This window comes from Lissotriton helveticus, chromosome 2_1 (assembly GCF_964261635.1).
Source record: "Lissotriton helveticus chromosome 2_1, aLisHel1.1, whole genome shotgun sequence".
Classification (NCBI taxonomy): Eukaryota; Metazoa; Chordata; class Amphibia; order Caudata; family Salamandridae; genus Lissotriton; species Lissotriton helveticus.
Window position 1 is genome coordinate 1032239292 of NC_136059.1, and position 22690 is coordinate 1032261981.

General features: G+C 49.4%; 1 protein-coding gene across 3 annotated transcripts in view; it reads left to right on the top strand.

Moving 5' to 3' along the window:
• The window catches only part of GKAP1 (G kinase anchoring protein 1), a 664789-nt gene that overhangs the window by 124869 nt on the left and 517230 nt on the right, over window positions 1-22690 (top strand). For all 3 annotated transcript variants that reach the window (XM_078675829.1, XM_078675827.1, XM_078675828.1), the window contains exons 3-4: window positions 607-750; window positions 8979-9056. In XM_078675829.1, coding sequence (XP_078531955.1) covers window positions 607-750; window positions 8979-9056 — 222 coding nt within the window. The remainder of the gene's footprint in view (window positions 1-606; window positions 751-8978; window positions 9057-22690) is intronic.

Below are 22690 nucleotides of genomic sequence, written 5' to 3' on the forward strand. Positions count from 1 at the left end.
AGCCTGGTTATTGCCTCACCTAAGTAGGGAATAACCCATGCCCATCGCTAGAAGAGCCAGACGCTAGTGTCTGCACAGACAGTGTAGAATACAGACCTCATAAGAAGAATGTGTTATTATTTAGTGTGTACCATATTTTGCTTTCTTTGTGTGCATAAATGCTTTTTTGAATAAAAGTGAGTATTTGTCTTAACATTAATTTATTGAGGTTGCCAAACTTTTTAGTTAGGAGCCTTTGTCCTCCTTACATCTACCTCCACCCCGAGAAGCCTTGGACTGCTAGACTTGCACAAACCACAGAGAGTCAAGGACTGAAGGGGTACGTGGTGCAGTTGCTCAAACCAATAATAGGGCGACCCTGGGACATCAACAGTAAATGGCCTCCATTCCCACGGTTGGGCCCAGTAACTCCTGTTTGCCTCATGGTCCGCTAAAAAAGATTTTACTGAAACACATCTTAAGTTCTGAGTTTTACACACATATTTGTAATTTTGAAAAATCACTATTGTGTTTTTAATACAGTTATATGAAACCGTGATTTAATTTTCTTTCATGTTATCACAGTTGTTATTTTTTTGACCCCTTCATCTTATTCCTGTATTGTAGCTTAGAAACCTTGCTTTCAAAAAAATTCCTCCGAAATCAACCCAAGGAATCCAAGGTGCTCTGCCTGAGCAAGTGTTTCCCAATGTGGTGCAGAAACAGCCTCATGAAGACGATTGGCAACAGTGGCAGCAAAAAGATGAACAGGTGATTTTAAAGAAACCATGTTTTCATTGTTTGAGCTGTACATGGGTGTATATGGTATTTCTATTGCGGAAACCTAGTGAAAAGGCATCACAGCACTATACAGGGTCAAAGACTGACATTAAGTGATGAGAGGTAGCTTGGTTGTGTAGCGTTAGTGTATTGTGATGTAGTGTTTTTGAAGAGGTGAGTCATTAACTCTTTCCTAAATTGTAGCAGAGGTGGGATGATCCTGATGGATGTGATCCTGGCTACATAAATGGAGCCTTGATTTTTCTTTTTTACACTTCTTAGTCTGCAGTCTGATGGTATCTCGGCTGTGTATGCACTGAAAACGACCAAATACGGTGAACTTGTCTGCAGGATAAGCAGGGGTGCTGGTCATGATTTGTAAATGATTCAGCTGGTTTTGAACATGATGTGGCTCAGCAAGGGAAACATAGCAAACACAAGTAGATGATGGATTGGGTGCTGAAACGTTTCAACCACTCACCCCCAGTCACAGATCAGGGTTTAATCCATCGTTCTTTTAGTCACTGTGCCACCCCAGTTTGGACCAGCCATATGCAAATCAGTTTTGACCCTGTTCCTCATGGGAACAGTCCATCCTGAACTGCCAGGCCAGGTCCTCCCTGGACCATGTACAAGCATTCTGGGACCGGTTTCGGGTATTACCCCTCATCAGCCTGGCTAGCTTGAATTCAATGGCACAGCAAGCAAGAGACCCACGTCTGAGCATACCCTTGGCCTCTTAGGGCAAACATAGCAAACACAGCAAGATGATGGAGGGAGTGCTGAAACTTTCCAACCACTCATCCCAGGCACAGATTTGGGTTTAATCCATTGTTCTTTTGCTCACTATGCCACCACAGTTTGGACCCAACCACATGACAATCAGTCTTGACCCTTTTCCTCATGTGCAATCTTGGAGGCCATAGAGTAGGACATTATCACCAACCAGGTATAAGGGTTTGAACAGCAGTTTTGATGTTGCGCTGGAAGAAACTGTTTCACTTTCTTTACAAGAGAGAGCTGGTATCAGCCTGTCTTTGTTTTTTTTGGCAAATAGTTCCTTGAGGGTGAGGTTGGTGTCCATGGTGAATCCAAGTGATGTGGCTTTTGGGAAAAGTTGGGTCTGAATCCATCAAGAATCATGTCATTTATCCAAGTTTATGTTTTTTGTTTGTTCTTCTTGGCAAGTAACAGGAATTCTTTCTTCATTGGGTTGAGCTTCAGGTAGGTGCTGGACATTCAGGTCTGGATGATGTGTAGGCAGTTTGTGATGGAATCTTCTAACTGCGCATTCCTTACCTCTTGAATATTTTCCCAGTCAGGCTGGATTTGGAAACATTTTAGCAGTACCCCTGCCTGCCATCAGGTGGCATCGTGAGACTCTACCCTGACATTGTTCTGCTGCAGGAATAAAGTGTGGAACCAATATAGATGCGACTTACGCACACTAACGCCATTTTCTTTCTGTGCCACCAGAAGCGGATCCGGAACTGCCTCTTGTCTCTTTTGAGACTCGTTTACCTCAATTTTACAAAGTGTGCTAGGAAAATGTCACCCCCTAAGACAGCATGGTTTAAACCTTGTAATGACTGTTACAAACGAATGTGTGTGACCGATCAACATCAGGTGTGCCTGGGGTCGGGCAACAACTGTAAGGCCTGCAATAACTGTGCAGTGATGAATTCGAAGACCATTCAGGACCTCTTGGCGAAGCTAATACATTTGGAAGACTGTGGCTAGACTGGTCCAAGTCCAAAGTTTGGTCAACGTTCGGAATTAGGTACAGAGATTGTCATTCTAAATCTTCGTGTAAGTCAAAGTAAAAACATAAGATATCCAAGCAGAACTCTACCCCTCCCCCCACTCTCGTACACCTGAGAAGGCGCCAAGGCGTTTCCATGCCTCTCAAGCACGCTCCCGAAGCTGGTCGACTGTTCTAGGAAATGTGAAATATGGAATCATGGCAAAACAGCAGACAGCAGTAGAAAGCATCACACAGCTATATCTGGTGAAAGAACAGTGCAGGCCAAAATCTTCTGCTGATGACAGAGAGGTGAAGAGTTCACTTGAAAGTAGAATCCATTACCTACAAGGTTGTGGTTAAAGGAAAACCTACGTTTGACAAGCTTTAGGGAATTTATGGAGTTAGCACACAGGCATGTATTCTGCTGTCCTAGTTAAACAAGAATGCAATTGAGGAAAGGAGGGAGAGGGCAGCCCAAGGTGTTTCATCACACACCCGACTCACTTGGAAGGGATGCTGCCCAGCCTCAATATTCCACCTCCGAGGGCCACGTCAGGACTCGCACGGTCATGAGGTTCGGGGTCTCTGGAGCCTCTCCAGCAGTCACGGCCTCCTAGTAAGCTACAATGTCATTGTCGTCGCAGCCCCCTCTCTCTGCACCGTAGCTCCTGCCTCCTGTCAGCCTGCATGTGTTGTTCCGTCTCAGCCGCACTCTGCCACTTCATTCAGCGACCCACCTGCCTCTAGCTCAGTTAGGCCACTCCTAAGCTGTGGCCACGGACCTTTGCCTCCGATTCTTAGGCACCATCTTCACTGGAATTCGTTTCTCTGGGACAAGTTGCACATCTGCAGGGATGCACGATGAGCGGGTGCCCACACCGCCACCCCGCAGGCGACAAGCTGCTTCTGTCTAAATGGTGCTTTAAAGGCCACTCATGGCGGAGCTCCACTGAAAGGCTGCTACTCCGCCCCCATGTTGTCCATCCCCCTCTCCCCCCCATTATGTTTAGGGCTGCCCTGATGTTATCCCTTTCTGCCTAGCTCTTTCAAAGACCACCTAGTAGGGTAAGATCAGGGTTAGCCATAAAAACCAAATTCATGTGGTAAGGGTTGTAGTGTACATCTCCATGCCACTCTTCAAAAGGACTACTGCTCTATAGAAACCACATGCTTCCGTGTCTACGTTCAGAGCCTTTTCAGCACCTACATTAGTACTTCAGCATCTTTGTTGTGTTCTTTAGGTTTAAAAAAAAATATTTAGTCTTCTGACACCAATGAGTACAAACATTAGAATGTCCTTCCTCAAGATGTTAAAATGACACCTCTGAAATTACTCATTAAATGACACATCTGGCTCTTTCAAATGCGTAATCCCTTCCACTCTGTTTTCTTGACCTTAGAGCCAGGTTGCCCTGTTTATGTTACATTTGTGCTCTATAAATTTAGTAATAGTAATTCCGTGAAAGGCAACACAATCTCCCGGTGACTGGAAAGACTGTTGTGAGGGCATCACAAGGAACAAAAACCACTCGGAGGTTTGTAGGCTGGCCCAACCCAGCTGCCAATGAGAATCTGGTCTATCACCTTAAGTTTAGAAGGGTTTGCGTTCTTCATCACTGCCTGCCCCACGAACGCCTCTACTTGCATTTCCTCTGCTCAGAGTGATAAGAACCTGGTTGGTCTCCATCTTCCTCCTCGACCCCTGACATAGTGTGTGGTTTCATGACAAGTTGAGTTCAGATTTTGAATCATTTGAATCATTGTTCTAGACCTTACATTTCAAGACTTTGTGCTGGTTAAAAGGGCAGCCCTCTGTAACATCATTTGACTTGAATCTTTTGGGTAGCAGTGACACTCGGAACTGCTCTTTGTGACCCTGACTCATGTTGGTGATCCAGCACCATTAATTTTTTACTGAGACTGGTGGGCAACAAAGGTCAAGGAACCTGGACTTTTGACTACTGCCATTGGGAGTGAGCGGAAACGGACTAAATATTTTCTGTCTGTCCCCATCTTAAAATCTAAAGAACCAGTTGGGCCCTTAACAGGCCACTGGACACCAATGACCTGGACTCCTAGATAGGGACTTAGTAAGTGGGTGCTGCAAGGTGAGGTCACACTCATACATGGTGAAGAACTATGCAAAGCTATCTCAAAATCATTTAATGAATTACAAAAGTGGTCGATGTGAGGAAGTGTTACCTGGAGTTTTTGGCATCTTCTATGATTTTTCTTCGAAGTGTGGGTGATTTTTTTATCTTAAAGTATGGAATTAGAGGAGGGAATGGCAAACATGTTTTGCTTTTGACCAACAGGCAGCCAGTCCTCTTTTGCCATTCTAGGAATCTGAGGAGTGTGGATTGGGCAAGTTAAGGATCCATTTGGCATTGATTGTATTGAGTGTGATACTACTTTAATTAGTGCAAAAATGTTGAGTGTGCTTGCTAGCAGCATTTTACAGTGAGAGTATTGCCGTAGAACTAGGGTTTTCTAAAGAATGTGATTTAAGACGAGGAAGGTTGGGCCAACTTACTGGACATAAACATACTGAACGTTGGATGGCTGCTGTTTTGAACAAATGGGAATTGCATGTTGGTCTGACTGCAGCAGTGCGGACGAGGCTTGAGGGGGAGGGCTTTGCGATGGAGACAGAGAATGTGGAGAATTTCTTGAACAGGGTGGTAAGGCCTCTTTCCTGGCTCTGAATCGGTTTTTGTAGGTTATCCTGAATTTTGGGGAACAGGACATGGAGCGAATAACATCTCATATGGTGGGATGTTAGTGTCAGACTGCCATTTAGGAGTTAGCAACGCAGATCTTTCAGAACTATGCATTTGGTCTGTTGTATTGAGGGAGAATTGGAGATTAAATGTTGGATGATAATGTTGCAGGTGAAGGTGGGTGAGGAGATCTGAATATGGCGTCCTAATAATGTAGTTAAGGATTGTTAGTGCGAAGAGTGGTTAATTCCATTTTATGGAAGGTAAACCCTTTTGCTTGATAAGAGTTCAGGACAGATGAGGTACCCTGGAGCAAGGACTTAGTTGCCATTTTGAGACAGACAGTAAATCCATAAGGCACTGTCATAGATTGGGCGGGAATGGATGCACATAAATTAGGGCAGTGTCCTCCTGGGCTTAATATTTCTTACTTTTAGCTATGAGCACGAGTATCCTAGCTCTAACTGTGCAGTCTAAAACTTGATTATCTCTGTGCATATTATCTTCTCTCCGCAGCAGGATATGCTTGCTGCTGGTGTTTTTCGGAGTAGCTGATTTTTTGACTCATTTGGAGTATCCAACACCTATTTGTCTTACACTAAATAAAAAAAGTGTATTGAGTCAGCGATATCTTGCCTGTTTTAGTTTTGGCATAAGTCTGAAATTCTGCTTAAAAAAGAAAAATCACTGAAGAAACCAAAAGTAAAAGTTACATTATAGTTGGATGTTGAAATAAGGTAAAAACTTAAAGTTTAAAGACCAGAATAACTGCTGGAATATGCCAGTTTTAGTTTACTGAGCTAACTGTAACTTGGGCCCTCCATGTATTGCTTATTGCCTCATATATTGCATCACTCATGACATGTTTAGTTACGTCACTGATGACACAATGGTCATAAGCAGCATAAAGTTAGTGAGTTCATAGAATGAAAACGGCATAAGCTGCGGAGGCAAATAATATTTTTCATATTAAAAGTTATATAGTGCACCATTTACAAAGCACTAAAGTTTGGGGTGCAAGTAATGGAGACTAGGGCGATAGGGAACAGTTTTAAGGCCGGGAAACTGCTCACTTTGGAGGAAAAGGTGGAAGAAGTGTGAATTTCTCTGACACAATTCCTAGCCTATGGTAAACTTGGAAGCATAGTGAGAAAGATCTGGAGTTGTGAAGGTATGGCGCTTCCAACGAAGCACTGCTGCTGTTGTACACCATGGAAAATGGCAGTAACCGGATTTCCAGGTTTTACAAATCACTTATAGACATGACTAAAATCAATCTGTTAACTACCAAAATAAGATGGAAATTTCGCATTGAGAATTCCCGTAGAGCCAAAGAACGAGATAGGATGAAGGAACACAATCATAAACTCTGTAGAAAGCAAGACTCCAATACTTGCAATTTAATTATCTGCACACCACTTCCGTAGACGATTGAACCATGTACTAGAGACAGATAATACGGAGTTGACTGAGCTATGTCAACATAGATGCAGACTTTTCAGAACTGGTGCCCTTTTAGGAGACTCTGAGACATTACTTGAAACAAATGGTGCAAACGCTGATTTCTCTGGTTCATAGGGAACTCCGCTGCATATAGGAAGTGTGCCTGTTAGAGATTTTCTTTAAACTTAAAGGAAGTAGAGCTAGTAATAGGTTTAATGGCTTAGTATTTATACTATCCAAAAGGTGCTTTGCCATGTATTGGAAAGCAGATGGACTTCCGTAGCTGGAAATGTGATGTCAGCATATGGGCCAAGAGGAAACACATTATTCTAATACAAGAAGAACGGAAAGACATCAGTAAAATTACTCAATGGTGAAGGGAGTGGGTGAAATATCAACCACCTGACACAGTAACATAACTAGCAAACAGCAGGGAGCTAGGAGGAAGTTACTTTTAAAGTTAATAAACTGGGAGATTTAGAGGGAAGGCGATAGGGGCAGATGGGTGGAAGGATGCATAGGTACATGGAAAGTGATTAAACTTAGTTTATATATGACATGGTTTGACTTATAAATTAAAAAAAGAAGGGAAAAATGTAATCCGATATGGCCAACTTACCAGCCCTATATACAGAAGGACCTAATACTGCATGCACATTGTAGAGCTGTCATCTTTGTATGTAATGGGCAGTATGGTGGTACCTAATGTAAACCTAAGAGTGTTGTGGGACTTGGTACATGTATGGAATGTAACGTGCCTGCTTAAAATGCAATTAACCGATTAAAAAAAAAAAAAGTTTGGGACTATAGTATTGCTCCATTTTAAGTAAATTAAAGGCTGAGCTCACCTGTTCTGAGTTGCAGAGATATGTTTGAAAGTAGGTTGAGGCTTAATGCCGAAGCCTGTTCCAAAAATCTGTGAGAATAGCCAAAGTTTCTATTGACGATAGGTTATCCAACAGTGGCTATATGGCCACGTTTCCATTGTAAATAGTTATAATACAGAAGCATGGACAAATTGTATGCAGTAAGGACATTTATACGGTATGGGTGCTTATTTCCAGAAACCCCGCAGGCGACCACCTACCCTCTGTGCACGCCCTTCTAAGTATTCTATTAAGTGTTTTACTGAAAAGTAGTCACCTGTTGCACATTAAACAATATAACACTTGTCTCTCCTGATCTGGGTCTCTGTTTTTCTGCTGCCTTGCAACTATGCTTTAGCGATCTTTTGTTGGCTCCCTTCACCTGCTACTGGGATGTTGCTCACACCGTGAGCATTCCAGGCGGCTCTTGACGTTTTCTGCCAGGATGGTGCTTGGGCCATTTCTTCTTTCTGTGCTCCTGGGAGCTCTGCTTTAATCATTGTCAGCTGCTTGTCTATGTTGCCGTCATGATGCTGCTCACACCATGACCCCATCTGGCAGCGCCACTTCCTTGCCACCTAGATGCTGCACACGCAGTGAATGCACAAGTCAGACTGTTTCCCTGCTGCTGGGGTGCTGTTGCTTTTAAGTGCACAAGGTGGCTTCCTTGGATACACACACACATTGGTAAAGCCAATGGACATCGGCTGTGAAGAACAGTATGAGCCAGAACTATTGGCTTTGACACGTCTTCTTTCTTTTTGTGAGTAAATAGCATCCGTATATTTCTTGGAATTAGGAGTAGTCCTTTATCACTCACACTTGCCCTTTTCCACGCCTCTCTCCTCCCACTTTTGCATCTCTTCACACATCACTGGGAAGTTAGCAGATTGGTAAGAAGTCCCCCCTTTGTCCCTTGCCTAACTTTGCTCACTTGCAGATCCGTTTCCTCCATCACTATCACAAGAAATCTCTTGGATCTGGACAGAGAGGTGTGAAGATGGGGAGAGCCGTGCACATCACTTTTTTAGCCCCAGCGTAGAGTCCTTATTCTATGGATTTTTCGATGATGTAACATCTAATCTCGCCTCGCGCTCCCAGTTGAAGAGCAAACGTTTCCCCTCCTTCAAATTCACTCCAGTTATTAAGCATTTTTGAATGAAACAGTCTAATCAAAGGGTTTCTTTAGAATCAAAACAATTTGCACCTTTTGTACTTTTGCCCCCTATTTGTAGTTGGAACTCATGTTACGTAAATGTGAGGTTATTTGTGTTACAGTACCTGTCTTTGGATCGCGGGCTTGGTATATCATAGTTTGCAACCACTTTGATGATGCAGCATTCCAGATATTGGTGAATTGTTTCAAAATGACACCTATATTTTTGCAAAAAGTACTACCCACATGTAATAGTACTCTTTTATGTTACTTTTTAATTGTTTCTCCAGCTGACCACCAATTTGTTTGAAGCAGACCTTGAGAAAGCTTTGATGATGAGCAAGCTGGAATTTGAAGAACACAAGAAGGTATTTTATTTTAAGTCTTCTCTGTAACACTTCTAACTGCATAATAATTTAGTTAAAAGCAGTTTGTTAAATTAATAGCGGGAAGAGCGATTTTAATGTTAATGTAATTGAAGTAGAAGATGAACCACTTCTACAAACAATGATTACCTGTTCCATAATTACTGTGATGTTTTGCAGGTAGTTTTTTATTACTTGTATGCTGTAGGTGAACAGTCTTTTTTACATTTTTGTTTAGCAGTTAGTGTAGAAGTTCCTATGTCATTCTCTAGCCTGTGTGCACAGCATTCCAGCTGACCCTCTAAAGAAGGACCCAATTCACAAGTTTTGAAAATGATTGAAAATATTCTCATTCTAAATTATTGGCTTACTTTTTTGGTTTTCTAAAATTTACTGTAATGACATTTATGTAAGCCAGAGATTGCTACACATTCTTCTCCACTACGCCTTCTTGTGTGGTCTATACTTATAAACTTTTGCAGCATTATTCTACTATAAATTCACATGATGTGTATTATTCCACCATCTAGTCATGCTGTCTGGAAAGATTGTTTTAATAAATCCGTTTTTTCTTTTGTTTGCCTACTACAGACGACTATAAGCGAAAACCCACAATTTCTGTGCACCATTTCCATGTTTTGATTCTTTTCTCCATCATTGGGTTCGAAATTGAAAAATGGTTACTTTGAGTGTCCGTTTTTAGAGTTGGCTGAAGAAGTCACAGCCTCTACCTACTGTCAACAATGGTAATAAATAGCATTTCTGATATCTACATAATGCTCATCTATCTGTTGAATATCCCCAGACACTAGACTGGAGCCAGAAACTTTCATATCCCCATTTTTTCCACATCTACGATGCACATCCAGAACGTCTATCCTCACAACTTTAGGATTTGCCCCACAAAGATTGCCTGGGGTCACAACATGATTTGGGATTATGCGATCGGTGCTACAGTATGAATCACAAGGCATTCAAGGAATTTAAGGTCAAACTTTTTATGACTCGCAAACACAGAGAAGCCATTTTCATTCCAGATAAAGGACAAGGTCCCCCTCCCATTCCTCCACATCCTACAAGTCCACCGGAGTGAAAAAAACAGAAGAAACATAAGAATTAGAAAAGTTATGAAAGTGAGTCCCCTCAATGCTGATTCAAGTCCAAGGGTAAATTGATTCAGCCAACTTTACTCCTAGCAGAGTCGTCCTCTAAGCCGGTCCAACTGCGACCCTGCCTCGAGCGCAATCCTAGCGCTGGCTCCAGGGACTTAGGCAGATCCATTGCCGCTGATTCATCCAGGGGCTCCGTCACTGGGCTGTCCTTCATTCCAGGGGCCAAATCTTCCCCGTTTCCTCCATGCCTTGTTCCATCGTGCAGCAGCCCCTCTGGGTATCCTCAGAGTCTAAGTGTTTATCTGTCTTTGCACATTCCAATGCAAAATAAAAGTGAGGAGGAAGGAGATTTTTCAATGTCTGTCTGTGATTGTATAGTGCACAGGGCATTTTTCCAGCATTTATTCATGAATTTTTTATCTTTTGATCTGAAAGAATATTCTTGTGCATGTGTAACTGTTGATAAACATGCTGTGCGTATTCCTGTCTTCTAGTGGTTGGCTTGGATGCATGCAAGTTGTTTTTCTTCGAATAATTCTTTGAGTCACAAGGTATGGCGAGTCCTCCTATTACTGGTAGGGGCAGCGGCTTCATTGTTAGATCACCATTGGGTCTGTAACTCGTGTCTCTCCCACAATGAGGCTTCCAGTGTGCCCTGCCTCATCTTTTGATCCTAGCTCAATGTACCATAGGCATGGTCAGGAAGATGACACTCCTGATCTCTTCGGGGACCAAGATATCGAGGTTCAGCCAGAGACTTTGGGCCAACACTCCCTCTGCCTCAGCCCATAACTGAGCTCACACTCCGACTCCAAGGCTGAAGAACTGTCTCTCGTCCATCAGAAGACGTCAACTGTTACTATTACACCCCCACCTCCACACTGGCACTAGCAGGCGGAGTACGGCCCTCTAGAGGGTTGAGCAACGAGCCCCGTGGTTCCTGCTCAAACCACTTGTCTGCCATAGCCTGAAGTAAACAAAATAATTATGGGAGGGATGCTTGAATGAATCTCTGGTAATTACTTGCACGCATCCCAGCTCATCATTTCTTGCCACAATGCCACCTCGTATTAGTCCCAGCTATATGCAAATCAGCCTTAACCCTGCTCCAGTAGGAACGGTCAATACTGAGCTGCCATACCAAGTCCTCTCTGAACTGGAACTCAAGCCACCCAAGGCCAATTTTCATCCTAGTTGGGGCTCTTCAGTCGGGTGTAGCTTGGTTCCAGGAGCAAAGGCAGCTAGGGACGCACTTCTGGACATACCTGTTGCACTTAGGGCATTGCATTGAAGTAAACCAAAGTGATGGGTTGTGCAGGCTATGGCCTGCACTGAAACGAAGACCTGAGCTCAGTCCAAGCCAACCATTTCCAAAGCTCCAGCCCTGGTGCTGATAATTCCTTCAAAGCTGGCACCGAAACCTGCTTTCGCTCCCAAGAATCCTTTGGCGCTGAAAAGCCATTAGGTGCATGACATGCAACAAACTGTGTCGAAAATGACTTGCTTGGCGCCCAAAGTCCATCCTGCTTCCAGGAGGAGATCTATGCCAGACAGCGGCACCTCACAGTTTACCCTTGGACCGGAAGAATTCTAACCAAGCTACCTCTGAAGGAGCAACACTTTCTGTCCCGTTAACAAAAACTTACTTTTGAGAAGGAGCTTGCTGAGAAACCCTCTCCTCCACCTAAGTTGAGGAAACATTGTGAACGGCACTAATCCAGCACCACTATCGCACCCTGAACCTCCACTCCCTCTACCTTCTCCACCACACCTTCCTCAAGCACACTCAGCAGAGGGATGACCAAGCTCCTCATATGAGAGAGGGAGTCCAGTGTACCCCATTAATCCATACGAGGCTGCTTCCCTCCCACCCTCCCTTTCCCAGTTGATGCTTCCCTCCCACCCTCCCTTTCCCAGTTGATGCTTCCCTCCCACCCTCCCTTTCCCAGTTGATGCTTCCCTCCCACCCTCCCTTTCCCAGTTGATGCTTCCCTCCCATCCTCCATTTCCCAGTTGATGCTTCCCTCCGTTTCCCGGTTGATGCTTCCCTCCCACCCGCCCTTTCCCGGTTGATGCTTCCCTCCCACCCGCCCTTTCCCGGTTGATGCTTCCCTCCCACCCGCCCTCTCCCGGTTGATGCTTCCCACCCACCCGCCCTCTCCCGGTTGATGCTTCCCACCCACCCGCCCTCTCCCGGTTGATGCTTCCCACCCACCCGCCCTCTCCCGGTTGATGCTTCCCACCCACCCGCCCTCTCCCGGTTGATGCTTCCCACCCACCCGCCCTCTCCCGGTTGATGCTTCCCACCCACCCGCCCTCTCCCGGTTGATGCTTCCCACCCACCCGCCCTCTCCCGGTTGATGCTTCCCACCCACCCGCCCTCTCCCGGTTGATGCTTCCCACCCACCCGCCCTCTCCCGGTTGATGCTTCCCACCCACCCGCCCTCTCCCGGTTGATGCTTCCCACCCACCCGCCCTCTCCCGGTTGATGCTTCCCACCCACCCGCCCTCTCCCGGTTGATGCTTCCCACCCACCCGCCCTCTCCCGGTTGATGCTTCCCACCCACCCGCCCTCTCCCGGTTGATGCTTCCCACCCACCCGCCCTCTCCCGGTTGATGCTTCCCACCCACCCGCCCTCTCCCGGTTGATGCTTCCCACCCACCCGCCCTCTCCCGGTTGATGCTTCCCACCCACCCGCCCTCTCCCGGTTGATGCTTCCCTCCCACCCGCCCTCTCCCGGTTGATGCTTCCCTCCCACCCGCCCTCTCCCGGTTGATGCTTCCCTCCCACCCGCCCTCTCCCGGTTGATGCTTCCCTCCCACCCGCCCTTTCCCGGTTGATGCTTCCCTCCCACCCGCCCTTTCCCGGTTGATGCTTTCCTCCCACACCCCCTTTCCCAGTTGATGCTTTCCTACCACACGCCCTTTCCCAGTTGATGCTTTCCTACCACACGCCCTTTCCCAGTTGATGCTTTCCTACCACACGCCCTTTCCCAGTTGATGCTTCCCTACCACACGCCCTTTCCCAGTTGATGCTTCCCTACCACACGGCCTTTCCCAGTTGATACTTACGTCCCACCCTCCATTTTCCAGTTGATGCTTCCCTCGCACCCTCCCACCTGCTCATAGTTCATTCTTCCCTTATCTCCTAGTTGATGCTTCGCTCCCAGCCTCACGCCCTCTCCCAGTTGATGTTTTCCTCCTGCCCTCTCCCAATTAATGCTTCTCTATCAATCAATCAATACATTTATAGAGCACACTACTCATTGCGAGGGTCTCAAGGCGCTGAAGGGAGAGGGGGGGCGCTACTGCTCGAATAGCCAGGTCTTGAGGTGTTTCCTGAAGGTGAGATGGTCCTGGGTCAGTCGTAGGTGTGCGGGGAGGGAGTTCCATGTCTTGGCAGCCAGGTAGGAGAACGATCTTCCTCCGGTGGTGGCTCTGCGAATCTGTGGGACTGTTGTGAGGGCGAGGATGGCGGAGCGGAGCTGGCAGGTAGGAGTGTAGAGCGAGAGGCGGTTGTTGAGGTATTCGGGGCCCATGTCGTGGAGCGCTTTGTGTGCGTGGGTGAGGAGCCTTACCGTGATCCTCTTGCTGACGGGGAGCCGGTGCAGGTTTCTCAGGTGGGCAGATATGTGGCTGTGGCGAGGGATGTTGAGGATGAGTCGTGCGGAGGCGTTCTGTATGCGCTGAAGTAGTTTCTGAAGTTTGGCTGTGGTTCCTGTGTAAAGGGCGTTCCCGTAGTCCAGTCGGCTGGTGACGAGGGCCTGGGTGACCGTCTTTCTGGTTTCTGTGGGGATCCACCGGAAGATCTTTCGGAGCATGCGCAGGGTGTTGAAGCATGAGGATGAGATGGCGTTGACGTGTTTGGTCATCGTGAGGGAGGAGTCCAGGATGAATCCCAGCTTTACGTGCGTGGTCCGTGGGTGTCGGTGCGGTGCCCAGCGCTGTGGGCCACCAGGAGTCGTCCCAGGCGGGTGGGGATTGTCCGAGGATGAGGACCTCCGTCTTGTCGGAGTTCAGTTTCGGCCGACTGAGCTTCATCCATTCCGCGACGTCTTTCATTCCTTCCTGGAGGTTGGTTTTGGCGGTGGTTGGTTCTTTGGTGAGGGAGAGTATCAGCTGGGTGTCGTTGGCGTAGGAGATGATGTTGAGGTTGTGTTTGCGTGCGATAGCGGCGAGGGGGTTCATTTAGATATTGAAGAGGGTTGGGCTGAGCGAGGAGCCTAGGGGTACGCCGCAGATTATCTTGGTGGCCGTGGAGCGGAATGGCGGGAGGCGGACTCTCTGGGTTCTGTTGGAGAGGAACGAGGTGATCTAGTCTAGTGCTTTTCCTTGGATCCCAGTGTTGTAGAGGCGGGTTATTAGGGTGTGGTGGCAGACGGTATCAAAGGCGGCTGAGAAGTCTAGGAGGATGAGGGCGGTTGTCTCCCTGTTGTCCATCAGGGTCCTGATGTCGTCGGTGGCTGCGATGAGGGCCGTCTCTGTGCTGTGGTTGGCTCGAAATCCGGATTGGGATGGGTTGAGCGAGTTGTTTGCCTCGAGGAATGCAGTCAGCTGTTTATCGACTGTCTTCTCGATTACTTTAGCCGGGAAGGGAAGAAGAGAGATGGGGCGGAAGTTCTTGAGGTCTTTAGGATCAGCTGTGGGTTTTTTCAGAAGGGCGTTGATCTCTACGTGCTTCTAGCTCTCTGGGAAGGTGGCTGATGCAAAGGAGTTGTTTATGACGTTCCGGAGGTGGGGTGCGATGATGGTGTCGGCTTTGTTGTAGATGTGATGGGTCAGAGGGAGAGCCAGAGTGGATGGTGTTCATGACGTGGGTGGTGTCTTCTGTGCTGATGGGGGTCCAGTCGCTTAGGGTGGTGGTGGGGGTCGTTGGTTTGGTGATTGGAGGCGGAGTCTGGGCGTCAAAGCTGTTGTGTATATCTGGGATCTAGGGGTAGAAAATGTGGCGAGGGAGTTGCAGAGGTCTTGCGACAGTGTGATGTTGCTGGCGCTGGGGTTGGAGAGCTCTTTTATGATGCTGAAGAGTTCCTTGCTGTTGTGGGTGTTGTTGTCCAGCCGCTCTTTGAACGATGTCCTTTTGGTGGTGCGGATCAGCTGGTGGTGTTCGCGAGTGGCGTTCTTGAGGGCTGTCATGTTTTCTGTCGTCCGTTCGTGGCGCCAGGTTTTTTCGAGAGTACGGCATGATTTCTTTGAGTGCGTCGGTGAACCATGTGGTTTTCCTGTTGCTGGTCTTGCCTGGGGGGTTCTTCAGTGAAGCAAGGTTGTCGGCGCAGTTGGTGATCCACTGTGCGAGATTGTGAGCTGCGTCCTTGGTGTCAGAGGTGTCGGCTGGTGGGTTCTGGCTCAGTGATGTGGTTAGCTAGTCTGTGGTGAATTTGCTCCAGCATCTGCGGGGGATCTGTAGCGTGCGGTGGTGGGATGTGGTCTTCTTGTAGGTGAAATGGATGCAGCTGTGGTCGGTCCAGTGTAGTCCGGTGGAGTAGCTGGAGGAGACGTGGTTGCTAGCGGAGAAGATGGGGTCCAGCGTGTGGCCGGCGTAGTGGGTGGGGGTGTTCACCAGTTGCTTGAGTCCGAGGTTGGCAAGGTTGTCGAGTAGGGTGGTGGTGGTGGTGGTGTTGTCGTTGTTCTCCAGGTGAAAGTTCAGGTCTCCTAGGAGGATGTATTCTGGTGAGGTTAGTGCGTGCGGGCTGACTAAGTCGGCGATGGTTTCGCTGAATTGTGTGCGTGGGCCTGGGGGTGTGTAGATGAGGGTTCCTCTGAGTGTGGTTTTGGGGTTGGTGTGGATCTGGAAGTGTAGGTGTTCAGCGGTGGAGAGTGTGTCTTCGGCGTTGGTCGTGACACTGATGGTGTTCCTGTAGATGATGGCGATTCCTCCTCCGGTTTGGTTGACGCGGTCCTTTCGGGTGATCTTGTAGCTGTCCGGGATGGCTATGGCCATGTCGGGGGCCGAGGAAGCGTTCATCCAGGTTTCCGTGAGGAAGGCGACGTCCGGTGCTGTTGTGTCGAGGAGGTCCCAGAGTTCGATGGCATGCTTGTGGACGGAGCGGGTGTTGAGGAGGTTGCACTTGAGGTGGTTGTTGTTGTTAGATCCAGCGGGCGGGGTGCAGGATCGGAGACAGGTGAATTTGCAGGCTAGGCAGGTGAAGGGTCCGTGGGTGCGTTTTGGGGTGGCTCGGTAGCAGGCAGTTGGTCGTCCGGTGTTGAGGGCGGCGGTGTCGTATTTCAGTCGGGTACCCTGGCTCCCAAGGTGGCCAGGGGTTCTGGCACTGGGTGCGGTCCAGGCGCAGACAGGCTTGCCATCAGCGCGTGAGCGGCGCGCCCGCTGCGCGGCCTACATATGAGGGGCTGTGGGAGGGAGGAGCAGCTGGGAGGGGGGAGCGGGTTGGCGAATGGGACAGCGGGGGGCAGGGCCGCAGGGACGCAGCGACGGGAAAGTGACACAGAAGGCAAGACCGGGGGGCGAGGACCCAAAGGGCACAACAATGGCAGTGAATAAGTACAATAAAGGCAACAAGTGAGAAAAACAAAGAGGCAACAGAGACAGCGGAGGACGCACGCAGGAAAACAAGCACAGGCAAAGGCAAGGGCAAGGCTGACCTCGGAGGGGGAGAGGTGGACTGAATACAGCAGAAAGCGAGGGGCAGCGCCACAGAAGGACCGTGTGGCGGCTGGGGGGGGGGGGGTGACCTACCTGAGGACAGGGTCAAGGGTCTCCCACCCTCCCTTTCCCAGTTGATGCTTCCTTCCCACCCTCTCCCGGTTGATGCTTCCCTCCTACCCTCCCTCCCTCTCCCAGTTGATGCTTCCCTCCCACCCTCTCCCGGTTGATGCTTCCCTCCTACCCTCCCGCCCTCTCCCAGTTAATGCTTTCCTCCTACCCTCGCCCTCTCCCAGTTGATGCTTCTCTCCCACCCTCTCACAGTTGATGCTTCCCTCCCATTCGCCATCCCTCTCCCAGTTGAATGTTTCCTCCCGCCATCCCTCTCCCAGTTGGATTCCCTCTCACCCTTCATTTCCCAGTTGATTCTTCCCTCCCTCCCGCCTATTACCAGTTGATGCTACCCTCCCTCCCGCCCTTTCCCAGTTGATTCTACCCTCCCTCCCGCCCTTTCCCAGTTGATTCTACCCTCCCTCTCGCCCTTTCCCAGTTGATTCTACCCTCCCTCCCGCCCTTTCCCAGTTGATTCTACCCTCCCTCCCGCCCTTTCCCAGTTGATTCTTGTAGGAAGGTGGCTACCTGACTATGGTTACCCCAGATTTTTTGCCTTGTGTTTAGCTGGTTTTTGACTTAGCCTGGGGCCCTGATTAGCAGGGAACCAGGCCAACTATCTGCTCTCTCTGTAAAATGGATTCCATGTACCCTAGGTACATACCACAATTGGAAATGGACTCCTTGTCAGCCCCTGTACCATGCACTATAGGTGCCACCAAGGCCTACCAGGGGCTGCAGCATATTTTTTGCCACCCCTGGCTGGTTCTTAAATTGACACAACTGGCTGATCACTCAGCTGGGGCAAGGTGGTGTAATCACCCCATGCTTAGATATAGTATACCTATATCTAAACCTATATCTGGACACATATATGCCTATCAGTCACTCCTATGGCAGGCCTTAACAATCCTGGAGGCAGAGTGCGTGGTTTTATGTGAGATGGTGCTCTAGCATGAGCTGAGCCTGTCTGCAGCTGTCGGGACCAATTCCCTAAGCTGTTCCAGGATAATGCCATACCATACACTCTTAAGTGCATTATAATCCTCGCGGTTATATAGCAACTTTGGTTTGGCTTTATCAAAACATGTCGTGTAAGGTGTCAAACAATTTGGAATACTATCCCCTCGCCAGTCCTGGCGACGGGGATAGCATTCCACCCCTCTAGAGGGTGAAGACATGTTACTTTACTAAAATGCGGTTAAAATGGATGCTTCTGCCACAGACACAGGTCTGACCCCCTGTAGCTGACCGAAACTCAGCCAAGGGGGCCTGAACAAAGGGTTTCCCGTCGCAGGGAGGTGTCACACCACCCCGGACAGGAGATAGTGGATTGTAGCAGGGAGGTTTGAAAGAAACCAGACACTGCTTGGGGCGCACAAGGCTGCCCCTTGCATAATCTGGCCAAACCGGTGCTGGGGCACACCAGCCCCTGTCCCAGCGCGGCCTGGATCAAAGGAAAGGGGTGTATCCACCCCCTTCCTGGGTCCCACCCATAGGAGGGGACCTAGCAGGTAATCCAGCCCCCTAGATTCGAATAAGAGTAGGAGCAGTTCCAATGCACTTCAGATTATCCTGATGAAACATAAGAAAAGAAACTCTGGACCCTTCGACATCCTACTCGACATAAGAAGACTGGAGAATCTCCCTTGTGGTCAAGGAGTGACCACCCTGTGCAAACAGGCACCATCCAGCCCATCGACGTCTGCTTTGTTGCAGTTCCCGCCGGAACGCGAGCGACAGAGATCGACGAGATCAAGCTGCCTGCCTTCCTACAGCCCGATCCACAGTCCCTGCAGAGCTGAGACCCGTGGAGGCGACCGGAAGCGTGGGGCACGCCATCTTGGAAAGACCACGAGACGCTGACCGTGCAGCCCACGAGTGACCCTCGAAGCTGTACACCGGGGTTTGAGAAGCCCCAACCCTGAGCCACTCTTGCACCGAAGTTCACCCCTCTACACTCAACGAGTGCTGCGTGGGGCCCTTCTGCTACTTTTGGCTCAACGCGTTGGCCCGGTCACTTGCCAGCCGGCTTGTGGCCCCTGTGCCGACGAAAACTGAAATACGACCTGCGATTCTGGTTGCTCCAGATTTGCACCAGCTCCCCTGAAAAGGAGCCCCCACTCTGACCCTCCTGGTCCGAGTGAGAAGCAATCTCCTGGTTCCGCGTGGATTGCTTTTGCAAGTGCTGTTTGCTCCAATCTTGAAGCCGACAGCGCCGACGGTGAGAGCCTACGTGGGACAGATCGTGACCCGCTCCTTGACGTCGCAGATGCCCCAGAGCCCACGTGACAGGGGATAGAAGCTCCTCGACAACCACCTGATTGCGCCCGACATTGCCTGGTTCCGTCCTGGTTCCACCCTGGTCACTGCTGAGTGACCCAGACTCTGTCCCCTCTGCTTTCAGGTACTTTTCGACTTCGATCCACCCTTGGATCCCACCGGACACTTCTCCTTCACAGCGCCTGCAGCCTCTTCAGCTTCAAGCACCAAGAATCAGCGTGACGAAACCCGACACTACTTCGACCCTGTGCACCCGCTTCCTGTGGGTGAGGTAACATTGCAACGCCGGTGTTCCCACACTGGTACACACCTCTAGGGTCTGTGTCTTCAGTTTTGTCTTTCTAGGTTCATCGGAAGTGTCCTAAAACTCTATTTGTGTAACTTTTACGCACCATTGACTAACATTGGTGCATGCGTGCGCTTTCAGCGCTGCACCCGAATCCCGCGGGCTTTTCCCGACTTCAGCATTGCTTGTCCCGACTTCAGCATTGCTTGTCCCGACTGCTCCCAGTGATTCCCTAGGCCTAACCACTGTTCGATTGGTATCTCTTATACCACTTTCTTAATGTATGGTTTGAGTGGCCCCCCGCCCTCATCCATAATTGTGCAACTTTGTATGTTATACTGTGCTTTTGATTTAATGCTTGTGCCCCTTTATTCATAAAGAGTACTGGGGATTATTCTTAGAAATAAATACCTATATTTTTATAATATATACTTGTGTGGTGTCCTTTCATTTGGTATTACAGGACTGTGATTGGTAAAACAGCTTGCTTAACACGACCTCTTGAGTTGAGCCTTTAAGGCTGGGGTGGAATGCTATCCCCGTCGCCAGAACTGGTGAGGGGATAGTATTCCAAATCGTATGACACCTTACACGACATGTTTTGATAAAGCCAAACCAAAGTTGCTATATAACCGCGAGGATTATAATGCACTTAATAGTATATGGTATGGCATTATCCTGAAACAGCTTAGGGATTTGTTCCCGACGGCTGCAGACAGGCTCAGCTCATGCTAGAGCTCCATCTCACATTAAACCACGCACTCTGCCTCCAGAATTGATAAGGCCTTCCATAGGAGTGGCTCACAGGTTTATATGTGTCCAGATATAGGTTTAGATATAGGTATACTATATCTAAGCAAGAGGTGATTACACCACCTTGCCCCAGCTGAGTGATCAGCCAGTTGTCAATTTAAGAACCAGCCAAGGGTAGCAAAAGATATGCTGCAGCCCCTGGTAGGCCTTGGTGGCACCTATGCCCTGAGCACCTATAGTGCATGGTACAGGGGCTGACAAGGAGTCCATTTCCAATTGGGGTATGTACCTATAGCACATGTGTTATAATTTAGAGAGAGAACAGCAGGCTTGGGGTCTGATTAGCAGGCCCACAGCCTCAGTAAGTCGAAAACCAGTGAAGCAAAAAGCAAAAATAAATTTGGGGTGACCATAGGATAGCAGACCCTACTCTCCTACACGCCCTTTCCCAGTTGATTCTACCCTCCCTCCCGCCCTTTCCCAGTAGATTCTACCCTCCCTCCCACCCTTTCCCAGTTGATTCTACCCTCCCTCCCACCCTTTCCCAGTTGATTCTACCCTCCCTCCCACCCTTTCCCAGTTGATTCTACCCTCCCTCCCACCCTTTCCCAGTTGATTCTACCCTCCCTCCCGCCCTTTCCCAGTTTATTCTACCCTCCCTCCCGCCCTTTCCCAGTAGATTCTACCCTCCCTCCCGCCCTTTCCCAGTAGATTCTACCCTCCCTCCCGCCCTTTCCCAGTAGATTGTACCCTCCCTCCCGCCCTTTCCCAGTAGATTCTACCCTTCCTCCCTTCCCCAGTTGAATCTACCCTCCCTACCGCCCTTTCCCAGTTGATTCTACCCTCCCTACCGCCCTTTCCCAGTTGATTCTACCCTCCCTCCCTCCCTCTCCCAGTTGATTCTACCCTCCCTCCCTCCCTCTCCCAGTTGATTTTACCCTCCCACCCTCCCTCAGTTGATTTTACCCTCCCACCCTCCCTTTCCCAGTTGATTTTACCCTCCCACCCTCCCTTTCCCAGTTGATTTTACCCTCCCACCCTCCCTTTCCCAGTTGATTTTACCCTCCCACCCTCCCTTTCCCAGTTGATTTTACCCTCCCACCCTCCCTTTCCCAGTTGATTTTACCCTCCCACCCTCCCTTTCCCAGTTGATTTTACCCTCCCACCCTCCCTTTCCCAGTTGATTTTACCCTCCCACCCTCCCCCAGTTGATTTTACCCTCCCACCCTTTCCCAGTTGATTTTACCCTCCCACCCTCCCTTTCCCAGTTGATTTTACCCTCCCACCCTCCCTTTCCCAGTTGATTTTACCCTCCCACCCTCCCTTTCCCAGTTGATTCTACCCTCCCACCCTCCCTTTCCCAGTTGATTCTACCCTTCCTCCCTTTCCCAGTTGAATCTACCCTCCCTCCCGCCCTTTCCCAGTTGATTCTACCCTCCCACCCTCCCTTTCTCAGTTGCTTCTACCCTCCCACCCTCCCTTTCTCAGTTGCTTCCACCCTCCCACCCTCCCTTTCCCAGTTGCTTCTACCCTCAAACCCTCCCTTTCCCAGTTCCTTCTACCCTCCCTTTCCCAGTTGCTCCTACCCTCCCACCTGCCCTTTCCCAGTTCCTTCTACCCTCCCTTTCCCAGTTGCTCCTACCCTCCCACCTGCCCTTTCCCAGTTGCTCCTACCCTCCCACCCGCCCTTTCCCAGTTGCTTCTACCCTCCCACCCACCCTTTCCCAGTTGCTTCTACCCTCCCACCCACCCTTTCCCAGTTGCTTCTACCCTCCCACCCACCCTTTCCCAGTTGCTTCTACCCTCCCACCCACCCTTTCCCAGTTGCTTCTACCCTCCCACCCGCCCTTTCCCAGTTGCTTCTACCCTCCCACCCGCCCTTTCCCAGTTGCTTCTACCCTCCCACCCGCCCTTTCCCAGTTGCTTCTACCCTCCCACCCGCCCTTTCCCAGTTGCTTCTACCCTCCCACCCGCCCTTTCCCAGTTGCTTCTACCCTCCCACCCGCCCTTTCCCAGTTGCTTCTACCCTCCCACCCGCCCTTTCCCAGTTGCTTCTACCCTCCCACCCGCCCTTTCCCAGTTGCTTCTACCCTCCCACCCGCCCATTCCCAGTTGCTTCTACCCTCCCACCCGCCCTTTCCCAGTTGCTTCTACCCTCCCACCCGCCCTTTCCCAGTTGATTCTACCCTCCCACCCGCCCTTTACCAGTTGATTCTGCCCTCCCTCCCGCCCTTTTCCAGTTGATTCTGCCCTCCCTCCCGCCCTTTTCCAGTTGATTCTGCCCTCCCTCCCGCCCTTTTCCAGTTGATTCTGCCCTCCCTCCCGCCCTTTCCCAGTTGATTCTACCCTCCCGCCCTTTCCCAGTTGATTTTACCCTCCCTTTCCCAGTTGATTTTACCCTCCCACCCTCCCTCTCCCAGTTGATTTTACCCTCCCACCCTCCCTCTCCCAGTTGATTTTACCCTCCCACCCTCCCTCTCCCAGTTGATTT